The sequence below is a fragment of the Manduca sexta genome, unplaced genomic scaffold (assembly GCF_014839805.1).
Source record: "Manduca sexta isolate Smith_Timp_Sample1 unplaced genomic scaffold, JHU_Msex_v1.0 HiC_scaffold_2919, whole genome shotgun sequence".
In the NCBI taxonomy this organism is placed as follows: domain Eukaryota; kingdom Metazoa; phylum Arthropoda; class Insecta; order Lepidoptera; family Sphingidae; genus Manduca; species Manduca sexta.
The window spans coordinates 3,192-18,335 of NW_023593932.1; the positions used below are offsets into that span (position 1 = coordinate 3,192).

Here is a 15,144-nt window from a genome sequence, read left to right on the forward strand (position 1 = left end):
TGTCCTTCCGTAAACGATTAATATGCACTCACTGATATCACTATTAGAGACTCGCAAGACAGAGAAGAGTGACGTCATAAAGAAGAGGCCTGCCTATACGCAGCATTGGGTGGATATGGGCTGTATAGGTAGATACACTGATATCACATAAATAAAAACTTGCGTAAATCGTGCTACAACCTCAATTGACTTTAATTTATTTTTAACACTATATTAAACATATCACCAACATTTTTGTATTTGACACGTTCACCCGACGGTAGAAAAACGGTCACTAAACAAAATTGCACGTCGGAAGGTGGTCAGAAGCTCGAATTCTTTTGTTTATAAACAAAAAGCGTTATGCAAGAAGTATCGTGGATCGGTGTAAAGAGCATTTTATGGTAGTATTATGGACGGGAGGAGATAAAGCGTTTGTTTTGGGTCGTAAATAAGACTGCAACAGGTACGTGCGAACGGGACTCCACAATCACGCGTACACTTTCACTTTAGCCTGTTATCTTCGTATCGATCCTGTATGAATGTAGTTTTTGTTTATGCTTCTGAATTTTTTGCACTTTTATTTGTATGGATTTTTTTGCTTGGTTTGTATAGCAACTTATTACTTATAAATGCGCACGTTTGTGAAATTGTTTGAATGTTTATATGTTTGTTAGAAGTAAACGGATTTGTATGAAATTTGGCACTCGTATAGACCATGCTTTAGTTTAACACATAGGCTACTTTTTATTCCGGTAATTTTCTCCCGTTAGTAATAATATATTTTTAAATAGATGGCGCTGACGTCATACTGTGTTTTAGGGAATTTTGCAGCGGGAAAAGCTTTACTCGCGCGAAACCGCAACATCTAGTTTATCATAATTTTATAAGAAATACATTTATTATCTACCCACCTAAGTAATAAATGAAAAGTTTGAATAATATTTGGGCGTCGTCACACGGAGCTACGAATCGATACGTAATTATAGAGTGAAAATGGTGCCCCTCATAAATATTGTATCCGTGGTGGGGGCGCGGCCGGAATCGCCCGTGGCGGGCATTGTACGGAGTAGCTGTACCATGGCCGAACGTCAAGGTTTTAGAAAAATACTGTTCACAAAGTATCAAAGCAATCGCACGATATTAAATACATATATGATGTACAAATATGCAATACTCTTAGTGGTATAACTGAATTTAGAACTAAATGTAATCACTTTTTAAGAATAAAGTAATTGTTCGGACCTACATACTAACATTCTTGATTAAAGTCAAGACGTGCGTGCAAAATCTTTATATCTATACTAATATATAAAGCTGAAGACTTTGCTTGAATGCCCTAATCTTAGGAACTACTAAACCGATTCTGATTTTTTTCACTAATAGGAAGCTACATTACTGAGTGATATAGGCCATTTTTTACCCAGGAAACTCTTTCACGCCAGTGGAGCTGCAGGCAAACGTTAGTTAGTTATATAATTAAATATTAATAATAATGCGGTTTATATACCGGTGCTCCTTCTATACCACTAAAGACACGAATTCAAGAAGAAAAAAAAAATTAAAACATTCGTGATTTCTTTAAATTGCTTGGGTTATTTCTTTATAGCGACCATAGTACAGAAGGTATAAACTCGCTACAGAAGTCCACGTAAATGTGTCCTGTTTCGAGACTATCCTGTGAATATGTAATTAGCCGGGTTCAAAGGGACCGGCATAATTGTGTCGACTGACGTACAATTACCATCGCATCTATAGGTTTATTTATTTATGTTTCATAGCAAATAACCGCTTAGTTAATAAGGCGTGAAATCATATAGCTATCAATATTTTTAAAATTCAATTCTATTGATTAAAAAATCCCAAGAATGCACACAATACAAAGTTAGCCTCATTAGAAATAGTTTCAACCTCCATTCACAAAATACTTGGATAAAATTGTTTTGAAACTTTTATCTTATAATGTACCACGCGAGCGTTGCATGTTAAACGGCAGTTAAACCACAGTTTAGATTAAACCAGTGCCAACTTCCACGAATTATATAAAATTGACCGTGAAATTTCACCTTCGGTACGGGAATAACATTCTGGAGTCGTTAGAAATAGTTCATTAAGTATTTTGTGACGGTTAACATTTTATATTCCAAAAACAATGTTTATATCTATTTCGTTAATTACTTTACGCGTATCAAGAGTTACCGTCATTAAATTGATATAACCGGCATGAAGGGTCATAGATGAGGTTATATGGCAGAGATTTATTTGACTTATTTTTATAATAAAACAATATACCTATGTCACATAGACTTGACTGCAAACTACAAACAATATTGGACTTTAGAAACAGGCTGGAAGCAAATTATTGATTTATCACACAATTTATTACGGAATACAAATCCAATTCGTGATCTTATATTTTAAAATAAACCACTATCAACTTTGTTTGATTTAAAATTATGGGTCGCAAAATAAAACATTTCCAAGTTATATTTAAACATGGATGGTTAAACAAAAACACGACACATTCAATTGTTTTAAATTTTCTTGCAAATGCAGAAACGTTTTAATTACTAACAATTTTATATCAAAAACATCGGCATTCATGAAAGACGACGAAAGCAATTATCATTTTATCTCGCCCGCATATCGTAAGGGGTCAAACCGTTTAAGGCACAATATTGTCCAATGTAAAATACAAAAAACAAAGCCACTGCCCAGTTGAATCTATGAGGGTATTTATTAAACATCTGCTTGTAGGAATCCGACATGTCGCATCTGGTCGCCTGGCGTCGAAGCGGAGTTCTTTTTTCAAATTTCGAATGCGCGCGAGTCGATGCCAAGCTGTAACGGCAGATGTTTGGATTGCCGGATAGCGATCCAATCTATATAGAACCTTATTTGTTTTGACTAAAGATTGTATTCAATAATCTAAGTTTTATATTTTTTATTATTCGATTCCTTAAAAAAAGTAGATTATGATGTTCGAATTTCAAATTTAGGTAATAAAGTTTTTGGAAGCCATTATGATAGCTAAAACGTATAGTATAAAGTTATTAAAATATTGACCCTTATGATAAGTTCTGGCCAAATATTTCATAATGGCGTACATACCAAATAAATTTAAAGGTGACTATTTTGCCTTCAAGTTATAGGTTTGTGGTACAAGGTACTATGAGGAAATTTCGCAATGACGATAATTACGTTTGTGAGAACATTTATACGCCAAGTATTTGAAAATCCAAGTGAAAATTTATAGCTTATATATTAATTTCATTACTTTAAACAAAGTGAGTTCCCCGCTTGTTATAATGATACGGTATAAATATTTAGACTCCTCCCTTCAACGTAAGCAACAATACAACACAATTTAGAAATAGAGCAGGGAACCCCAAGGGCTTTGACTAAGCTGCTTTCCCATAAATTTCTGTATTGAAGCATTACGTGCGGAAAAACCAAAAAAATACCTATCAAAAGAAAAAACGCGCTCTAACTTATACGTATTAAGGATTCTTTTGTTTTAAATTTAAAGTCGCGATATAGGATATTTTGATCCTTGTGTATTTAAAAACAAGGGGAAATGAATAAATGGGACATACTCAATCAAAGCGAACCGCTTAAAAATTCAATCATTTAAAGTATGTCTATATCAAAAAAATTTGGGCATTCCTAAGCAAAATATATTAAAAAATTTATTTCGAGTATATACGTAAATATTTAAACATAAAAATATATTTTCGGAATAATGTTTTTTTTTATTAAAAAAGCTTTATATTTACCTTATAACTCTCACCATTAGTTCAATTACAATTTGCACTTTAGTATTTTGAATTGAGATTGCTTTTAAAACGTATCAAGTACCGTTCATTGAAGAATTTTAAATCAATAAATACTAGATAGGCGTGTCGTATGTGTCTGCAGAAGACTTATTTCTTTGACCCTCAAATTCAGTAATTTAACTTTTCCCCTCCGGATAGCATTTCATTTACCTCTTCAACCGATACGCAGCGTGGGACGAACTAATCTGGCACAATGCGAGCTGTAGAGACGCACGATGTTTTAAATTTTGGGGTATTGTACACAAAATATTGTAATATAACGTCCTTATAGCTTAGAAAGATCTCACCTATGGTTGAAGAAACCTATTATCAAAATTGAAAGTATTTTATCCTGGTTAGAAGAACATCATAGTTCGTTCTTTGTTATCCTTCACTTGTGAGATTTATCATCAGACGGGATATTGCTTGCGCGGGCTATTATAATTTTTTTTAATGCAATAGGGTATACCAACAGCACTAGATATTATAAAATTAAATGCAATAAACAATAAGGTGCAGCATATATATCTATCATTTATAATTTATTAGCCATATTAACAAAATAATAATTACTTCTGATCAGTTTATCTTCACCATATGGTCATAGACAAGTCTAGTCATAATCATCATCAGCTTCATGAAGTCCACTGCTGGACATAGGCTTCTCCTAAATATTTCTAGACGGACTTTTCTAAAACGTCCTTCATCCAGTGTATTCCTGCGACTCTTATCAAGTCGTATGTCGTATGGACATCCAACGCTGTACGCCGGTACGTGGTCTCCAAATAAAGTCCAAGTTTAATAAATTTTCTATAAGAATTTTGAGGGTATGTAAAGTCTGCCAATCCGCACTAGGCCAGTGTGGCGGATAAAAGCCTAATCCCTCTCAGTAGAAGCAGAGGCCTGGGCCCAGCAGTTAGATAGTATATTTATGGCTGATATTATTCTTAATAATAATAAATCGGCTAAAAATAACATTCAAGAGTAAACTAATATAACAGTAGTTTTCTAACCTGGAAATCTATTCCAAAACATCACGGTTCATATCCCACCGCCACTAGATCAACGAGACGATTATCCTTATTATAATATTTATGTCATGAAACCAAATGAGGTGGGCACGATAAAATCGTATCAACAACAGGCCCACCCAAACATAACTGAGATTATAATACAAATGACTAGCAACAGTTCCATACTAAGCAGCGTGTTGGAATTAGAATTCTCTGGAGTCCTAATATGATCCTAGACGCATACACAATATCGTACGCTTGTACAAATGGATAGACCACACGGAATTGTGTGCAAGTACGTGAAATTAATTTTTCGTATTACTTTTCTGTTGTACTAAAATTTTCTTATTTTTTTAATTAAAAAAAATATAAAGGAGTAAAATCGCGAAGTCTTTTATATATTTTAAAAATGATGTCTAGCATTAAAAACACACTATAATTACGAGTCATTCATATTTTTATTTTATTTTAATAGAATTCCTTCTTCCCCTTAAAGAAAGGAATTCGGATTAATGTAATACACCACGGTCCAACGCGGTTGGTGGATTGGCTTAACTCATTCATACATCAGTAGAATGCAACAGACATACAAATTAAATTCGATAGTTAATTTAACATTCGTGATAGATACCTACTTCTTCGCTAGTTTATGGTATAATTATATATTGCATTTAACCTGTCCCACCCACGCAGTCAACAAACTCCAAGGTTTTAGATTTGCAAAACTTATGAGGATAACTGAAACCAAATTAATTACTAAAAAACTCTGATAAAATTTATACTAAACCCGGTCAAGGAGAAAGTGTGAAAATAAATAAGATTTTCGTCGTAATATGTTATTAATAAATATTATGCCTGCTTGGATGTAAAAATATCTACGAAATAAGAAGCACTTTATGCAAAATTATCTACATAATAAGAAGCACTTTGACGCCTTTTTCGTCATTCTCTAATGATGCTTCTCCAGTCTTCCGCGCTCGGACACCTTTAACGACCAATTAGTATTCTTACATCAAGAGACAAAAAAATGTGTGAAGGGAGTAGACTCCACGGAGGCCGCATTCCCGATAATTCCCTCCATTGATTCGTAACGCCTCCCGCGCCACGGTACAATGGTCGCGAGTGAGCCCCGACATTTGCCATTGTTGTTCACTATGCTACACATTCCGCTCTATACTGTTATTTATGTCGCGAACGGTGTTACGGCTTTAGATGAGTAAATATCAATTGGTTTTGTCGAATGTTTGGAAAAAAAATTAAAATTTGAAAATGGAATTCTATTTTTGTTTGGTTGGCAGTTAGTGTTTAATGTTGTACAGTTACCATCAAATGTTACTTCCTTGTTTGTTTTTGTGATGCCTTTGCTTTTTATTGCAAAACAAAATATATTTTTTAAGTTGGTATGTAAACTATATTCAACACGTTTGTAAGCCCCACTTATTGTGTATATTATTATAACAATCGAAATTGTTCTAACAAACACTGAAGTGGTCTGTTTTGGAAAACCATGAATCTAATGAATACAAAGGGTGCCCACTGTACATGATCGTTATAGCACAGTGGACGTAAGTGTGCCTGTCGAAAATAAACAATTATTTCCCGTGCAGGGAGCGCAGGCACGGTCGCGAAACGGAACAGTAGGGTGCCATCGGAGTAAAATAATAAGGCTGTAAGGAGCAACATTTTAGGCAAAATTATAGTATTTTTCTTCGTTCTTACATTTTTGACCACGTGTTCGCCGTTTAATGAAGTGATTTTGTGATAGTTTTTAAAGGCCCTTTACGATGCCTCTTACATTATTAAATTAAGATAAGTAATAATAAGCGTCTTCTTAAGTTATGGGCATTATATAGGGTCAGTAGACTAATTTTAGCAGCTTCTTAGTTAGCTTATTTTTGAATGGGAAGCAATTTAAGGTGCTTTGTATATACTGAGAATCGTATTTAAAACATAAAAGAATAAGACAATAACAACGATCTGCTATACTATGACCTGCTATGTAATGGAATCGATGAAAGTAATTCAATTTTTAAAACGTGGCAACAGCTACACATTAAATGATTTAAATTTATAAAGCATGTTATTATTATGGTATAATTTTTAATGCTATAAATTCATAGATGCATTTCAAATCACAAAACCTGTAAATTATTTTGTATTTTAATTTATTAAATAAACAGTACTTTGCAAAAAAGTTTATTTTAGGAGTTAAAAAAATGCTTTTATAAGTATCCAAAAGTTACTTACAGCCTTTTCTTTCACAGACTGTAGCGCAACGTATCTGATCACTGACCCATGAAGAAAACAGAAAGGAAATTTTCTTCCACCAAGGAAAATACGACAATATAAATAACTCCATCGAACCCTACCTACTACATCACCCAATGACAAAAGAGTTATCGGTGCGTTGAGAACAAAAATGGCGAAGTGATTTATATGACAGCGGTATTAGCGGGTTTGGACTGGACGAGGTGTGAGTTGATGGGGCAGCTGGCGGTTTAAGTTCATCAGGTTTTAAGGCGGAAGGAACGAAGTGGAGAATTGGACTTTTTCTATATTTATTTAAGACTGAGAGATGTAAAATAGCATGTCCTGAGTACTGGATTACGAGCACGTGAGGACCTGGTTGATAAAGAGCACAAATAAGCTCTGCCAACTCACCACATATCAATAATACGGTAGTATGGTTTAAATTCCCATAATAATTAAAAGTTGGGGAAGGCAGTTGTGGTACAAAATATACACATAGTATTTATATTAATAATACCTACTTAATAAATTATAATTATTGCTAATGTTTTTAAATTTAAATTAGGAAGATGAAGATTAAATGAAAGTATTTTGTGAGAACACGATTAAAATCATAAAAATTATCCGTTGCAAATGTTATCTGTAAGAAATAGCCGGGAGCAATTGAACCCTTTGCACCTTTCCTTAGTTTAATCTTTCTTATTTTACAGTTGTTTGCTGTAGTACTATATTCTTTTTAAGTTATATGTTCAAAAGGAAATGAATAGATATTATTTTAATCATTTATATGATAACGATTAAATAAATAAATTAGATATTTTTACAATCACTACTCTTTTCATTTAGCTGTACTCAATGCGGTTGACATTATATACTTATATAGGGTTTTCCGTATAGTCTAATATTTATTAAGTACAAACTACGAATAAGGCCATGTCTAGACCTATGGCTGAAGGTCGCAATATTCACTTAGAACATGGTCTGCGGACAAAATCTAATGAGCGACGACATTGATTTAAGATAGCTATCCCCAGATTTGTCGTAGCGCCAAGAAGCTTTTAGGCTTTATCATAATTTGGTAGGAATTTTTGAGTAATGTCCAAAGTTTGTTTTACTTACGGTGTTTAAGATCCTTGTGAGAACTTCGGAACTATAAAACTTGTAGTGTTAACTTGTAAATCATTGTTTAATGTTCTATTTATGCATTAGACCTTTTCCGATTTCTGCTAAGTTTTATCGTATTGCGGTAAATAAAAAATAGTAGAGTATAACATTTTAATTAACATGAAGGTATTGAAACACAATTAGACGTCAAGATATATATTACAATAAGAATGACACACAGTGACCTAACTAGATTTCAAATACTGTTAAATATAACATGTTGTTTAGTATATCTATATATAAGGAACTTTCTCCTGACATACAGATATTCCCAGTTCAGGAGCTTGTATCACAACATTCTATTTACTTTTGCTCAATGTATTATAATGAACAAATGAAAAGACTACTCCATTTAAAACATCATAATCCAAATTCCCCATACGATATTTAAAATGAACTATTCCATCATGAACATAAATCCAGTTTCGACGAAAGCGAAGATTAGAAGCTAGCAAGTGAAGCCAAAACTCGATATTGGGTGAATAATCGTCGCCACTACCGGCGCGGTGGCCGGCCGGATGCGTCAGATTTATACCCGGCCTGCCCGCCTGGGTACCGCGTTTACACTAGCTATATTAAAATTAATATACTTTATACGTAAAAAATATTAAATGCGACCGCCTATATAGCGTCATATTGACATTGCGTTACTAAATGAAACCACGTACTCGTCTTCACCTTTGCTAACATTCAATCAATGCCAAAAATCATGCATTAATAACTAATATTTTCACGAAAAATCCTGGTTTTAGTTTTCAGATTTTTTTATCATTTTGTAGTTTAATGCGATTGGCCTGTGCGTGGGTGTATTTCTGACTGAAAGTGTGATGTTGCCGCTGCAACGAATTCTCTTGGAGTAGTAGTTGAGGCTTTAGGGCGCGTAAAATTCAAATGACTTTTTATTAATATTTATATTGTTCGAAACTTACACTTTTTTATTTTACATCTACGGCTCAAGTAACTTATTGTTAAGAGTCTGATAGTTATTGATTAGTTCCTTTTAGGTTTAGTTAATTAGGTTTAATTATCTTAACACTACCATAGAGGAAGTATGTATTGTTAACACTGTTTTCAAGTCACTAATTTAATGTTTACATTATCCTTACGATTAATATAATTGTCGGCATACGTACTTAAGTTGAACTTCTTAATACTTTAACTCAAGTTACAGAAACTGTTCATATTGCCACCAAGATAACAAGTTTTCGCATCAAACCACACTTAGTTGATCCGAGCAAAGATCCCAACGTCCTTTAACAACATAGTTTCATGTTGCCAGTATTCAAAAGCAGGGCGCATCCAACTGTCCCGACTCTCTCTTCATAAAGCATCCGATATGTCGGCGCGCCTTGAGGGATAGAATTTATGGTGTGGAAACGTCATAGAAGCCCGTATTTCGGGATAAATCATGTGTGTTTGGTTCGTACGAGACATCTAAATATCTTGGTGCATGTTGATAATGCAATTGTTTATTAAGATTTTGGTTGTAGTTTTTTCAGTTTAAATTTGAGCTGTTGCTTAGCTGTGAAATTGTAATGGAAAGCAACGAATATGCCAAGAAGAATTAAGAAGAAAATATTAAACGCAGGGAAATACATAGGAGGTATAACTATGTAAAAATTATATTATTTATTATGCGTTATATTATGTAAAAGTATTAACTTGTATCATAAACAGTAACTTATCTTGGCAAAAAGGATCTTTTGCCAGGTCTTATATCATTCCCGTTTCTCATTATCATCCGTGCAAATAATTTCAGTATCAAATAATATATTTTTATTAATAAGTTCCTAGACACGGCTAGTCTTCAAGCAAATTAACATCAAGTATGAAATCAAATTATAAACATTGAGATGACACTATTTTTCGAATTTTATCGCGGTTTTATATTATAATTTTGGGGCTCCCTCCGTGACTACGAAGGTTGCAGTTTTCAAAACGTCTGGAGATAATTGTAAAATAAAAATCCCAAAAAAATATTTTGTTCCAATGTCTAAACATGAGAAATCATCTAATTATGAAAGTGCATCGTGCACAGATGAGTGCTATCTAGCCAGTCGATGGCAAGGCGCTGCTGACGTAGGCACCGGTCTACCGAGCCTCGATAAAGCTCAGAAGCGCAACAGCCATTCCATTATCTTTACAGATGGCCGCGTATTCCGCACGCAACTTTACTGTTTGGAATCTAGTAGAAATGCATTATGCTTATAATACGTATTGGTAAATGTTAATGTATGATTAAATTTTATATTATTAATATTAAAAATTTGAATTTTTATGATGTGAAAAGAAAACCTTTTTGGATTTGAATGAAACTAACTTAGTAACACAAAATTTAAAAAAAAAATTGTGTACGTTCAGTAAAATTTTCCACGTGGACGGAGCCACATGCGAAAATAATACAAATCTGCCACAAACATCAATAAAATATTAATATGTGAGTGTCGGTCTTTTCATAAATGATTACAGAATATTATAGATAAATTCATGACTTTAAGGCCAAAAACTTTATATTAGATAAATAATTTCCGTAAAGCTTTTGAGTAATTATAACTTTAATAAAAATTTTGAAGCTATAAACAACTCCTAATATAATCTTGTACACTAATAAAATGTACACCCATCTCCATCTTTAAAACTAAATGTCGTCGGCTCATCATAAAAGCTCCTTGCTTGTTCACAGGTAAATCAAAAACAATGAACAAAAGGTAACAAAGGTATGAATTGGCTTAAGTCCCGTAGGATAATGTAAAATTTACGACACGCATTGTCAACTACAAACGCTTATACACTGGATTTCAAAGGAACAATATGAAACGGTGGCAAACAACGATGGAATGTTTGTGTGAATTTTAATTTGCATAAAGTTTGAAGATTTCACTTTTATTGTACGAATTACAATAATGTAAGCATTCGCAAACTATTTGTTGGGGGTTATTTTGTATTTGTGTTGGAATTTTGCAGTTTTGATGCCAATAAAATACATGTTATTCAACTTATTTTGACAAATGACAATTGTTTATGACATATTCTTGAATAATTTTAACATTGGGATTATATGTAGGTATATTATTTGGTTTATCTTTTCAATTATATCATTCCTATTATGTTAAGTTTTAAGATTTATAAATTTTATTTAGATTATTAGTATTAAACTAAAAGCTTAGTCTTTGTAATAATTGCAACTATATGAAATACTTGATATAATATTTTGAAGTAGTCGCTCGACTCTACCAAATAACACTTTCAGTTTCAGAGCGCCATCTATGCTACAACCCTCGCATTAATTCAACAGGGGATGCACAACCTTTCCGCTAACAAGTGGCGACTTTCCAACATCAAGCTACCCCTAAGCGAACACAGATACGAACCTTTTTCACCCTCCGCTAGCAACGCCATCTCTGGGATGGCGCATGAACTTTCATGAACAATTTTAGTTCCAGCTTTATCCGTCGCAGCAGCGCCACCGCCAGAGCTTTTGAATGAAATAAGGATGCAAGTAAAAATGTGCTTTATCCAACAAAAATAACGTTTCTTTTTGAATATAAAGACGGCGATATCGTTGAATATAGTATGCAAATTAACGCACCATTACATGGTAATTTATTTGAAACGAATGACCACTTTGCGGTGCATTGCATCCACATCGAACGCCGTACGTTTGTACGGGGACCCTGACCTTATATTGCGTCAATTTATAGCTCCAGGGCCGTTATACGATGTTTTACGTAACAGCTGTTGGTGTCTCGCGTGATGCCATTGCAAACCCCGCTTAGCATAGAACTTTCACCTTTCAGCCATTTAGAAAGCTGGCTCTATAATAGAAGCGCAATTGTACCATTGCATACTTTTATATGGAATAATTCAATTCAGTATACTGTGTAATTATTTCACACACCTTTCTCTGCGTGCGTGTTTAAAAATAGATCTTAAGATAACGGCTAAGATATGAATCAGAATCATAAAAATCTTAAATTTAAATATCACATGTTAGTTATTTAAAAATTCGAGCAATAAAAATATATTAGCAACATATTATAATAAAATACTGGTACAATCTAGTATGTTCAACGCAAATTTTAAAACATATTGATTTTTATTTTAAACATAAAATATAAGATTTGCAAGATTAAATCTTAAGCTTAATGTATATGTTTTTATATTGTTGTATCAATTAGTTTGAGCATTTATATTATGTATTTTAGGTCGATTTTTCATTCTAATTTCGATGCCTGCCTAATGAGCTTGCAAACGTTCAAAGCGCAGCATTCTCGTGCAAATGTTATCAGGCGTTAAGTACTGGCGTAATGTGTAGAAGCTATTTTAAACGTGATTCCTACGACTACTGTAACCTAAGATTCCTAAGATATAATACCCAATTTAAAATAATTTTTAATAATTAATTTTTACTTGAAGACAAGCTTGGTAAAAATTCCAGAAAAATTACTTTGATGCTACTATTTAAACAAATTTAAATATGATTACGCTCTCCGTGAGCACTACGTTTGCCATCTAGTAAGTTGATCAATATTGCCACAATTTTTCGGTATCTAATGGAATTATAAGATGATAGTTTAATGTTGTTTATTTTATTTTGTGACGAGAATCGGTCATACAAATACATTATGCAGCACATTGTTATTTTGCCTATCGCATAGACAAAGCATAATGTGAATTGGCTATTTTAAAACTTCTGATATTTCATTAAAAATTCTTAGAATATGACCTTTATGAGATACCCTTTAAGTAGTTGCATTAATATTTACTCCAGGTAGAGTTCCACTTTCAACTAGATCATAAATAACCCCCTGGAGTTTAAGGAATAAAAAGGTTAAGAGTATAATCTAAAAAACTTACGCTAACAGCTTCTACTTTACAATATATATCTTTAAGTGCCTTAAATAAATGTCAAGCATAATTTGTCATTAAAAGCATCATCGTGGCACACGACAGTAATTGAAGATAACAATCTGATAAGTTGATGGCCAATTACAAAATTGAACAGCCTTAACGACTATAGCAGTTGACGGACCATTGCTATTTAAAATCATTATTTCACGTATGTCATCGAACACAGCAAACTTATACAATAAGGTACCGGACTCATTTTTGTTCTTTACTATTATCAAATATTTACATTATATAAATTATAACACAGAAGGAATTATTGAAATCCAGTAAAAAATCAACAAGTTATAAGTCTTCGAATTTCGGTAGAGTGGGGTAATTAACAAGAAACAGAAAAGAGACAAAATACCCACATGTGACGTCATCGGGAATTACGACGCGTACAAAGAAAGAGATGAAGCGATATCCCCACATCGCGCCCACTTCTGCACATTACAATATTTTAAATATGAATTACTCGCTCATTTTTAACCAATATTTACGCAATTTTCGCAAGAGTGCTTCTTTTTCGTATTATTAACCATTACATATAGAATAATGTACAAAGTCAAGCATAGGCCGGTCCCCTATTTACGCAAAGTAAGTGTTAAATATGTGACGTTGGTAAAATTTTTGTTGTATGTTAAGGAATGTGAAATTTGCTAGTACTTCGTTATTTTTATTTTTGTTAACATCTCTGGTATTTTTATTATTATATTGTGGAAAATTTTATAGCGATATGCACGGTCGAGTATTTCAAAACTTCTTCGACTTATCTAACGCATAAATTGTGAAAATTTTAAAATGACAATTATTTTGTATTATGAGTTAATTAGTGTATTGTTTCTAAGCTATCAAAAACTATATTTTTAGTTTGTGTGCATGTCGTTTTTTTTGAAAACCTATATTAATAAACAATATTTTTAATATTTTCAAATAATAGTAATAACATACAAATCTAAATATATATTACAAGTAAAACCTTAAGTCTAAGGATGTGTTTAAAACAATTATCGAATTAGAATATTTTATTATTTCATTATGTCTTTAATCTGTTAATTTGATCAACTGCGGAATAAAACTACTAAACGGATTTCCACTTCCATAAAACATAGTATAAATATGCTATAAAAAATTATTAAATATTCTGAGGATGATGTATGTAATACTGAACCTCCAATAATGCGCGGACAGAGTCGTTAACACAACTTATGTGTAATTTTTATAGTGAAATCAACACAGCTATAGGTGTTGATATATTATAAGGTAACTTATATCACAAGTAAATGTGAAATACCATAAAATCCTAAAATGGTTTGAATTTCAAAATATCGAATAAAAGGAGGACTGATGTAGGGGAAATTAACAATAACCGCCACAATGTTCCAAGTAACGTTATTGCTAGCACTTGTGAGTTTTGTACTCGGCGATTTCGACGCCGACCTCCACGACAAATATATGACAATGTCTAGGGAAGAATTTATAGAATACTTTAATAGTCAAAATTACAACTTCAAAATTGGATCTGCCCCAGAATTACACGAGTCAAGTACCTCTTGCGTTTATATGGACGAAGAGACCTTCAACAATCTTCCAAGAATATATCACAGCCCCGCAGTTATCGCAGCTGCACCAGAAATCTTTGATGCGAGACAACAATGGCCTAGTTGTGGAAGCATAAGCGAAGTATACAATCAAGGTGCTTGTGGATCCTGCTGGACCTTCGGAACAGCTACTGTTGCATCAGACAGAACATGCATTGGCTTAGGCGTTGATGTTCGCTTATCGGAACAGGATTTTGAATGCTTAACCAAAGATGTTTGTAAAGGTTACTATCCACAAGAGGCCTTTAATTTTTGGACCACCCAAGGGCTGGTTACTCAAGAATGTAAGCCGTACGACATTGATAAACTCAAGTACAATCAAACATGTACAAGAACTTGTGTTGACGGAAGTTCTTATGAAAGTAACAAACATTATGGTGCCTCAGTTTACTCTGTGGCTAGTGATGATGGCCAAATAATCGCAGAATTATT

At 33.2% G+C, this 15,144-nt stretch overlaps 1 protein-coding gene across 1 annotated transcript; it reads left to right on the plus strand.

The window, feature by feature from the left end:
• Positions 1-14,487: 14,487 nt before the first annotated feature.
• On the plus strand, positions 14,488-15,139 carry LOC119192554 (cathepsin B-like; the record flags this gene model as incomplete). Its single annotated transcript, XM_037446366.1, has 1 exon — positions 14,488-15,139. A coding segment is annotated over exon 1 (651 nt), but the record flags the coding sequence as incomplete, so codon positions are not given.
• Between the last annotated feature and the right edge of the window lie 5 nt (positions 15,140-15,144).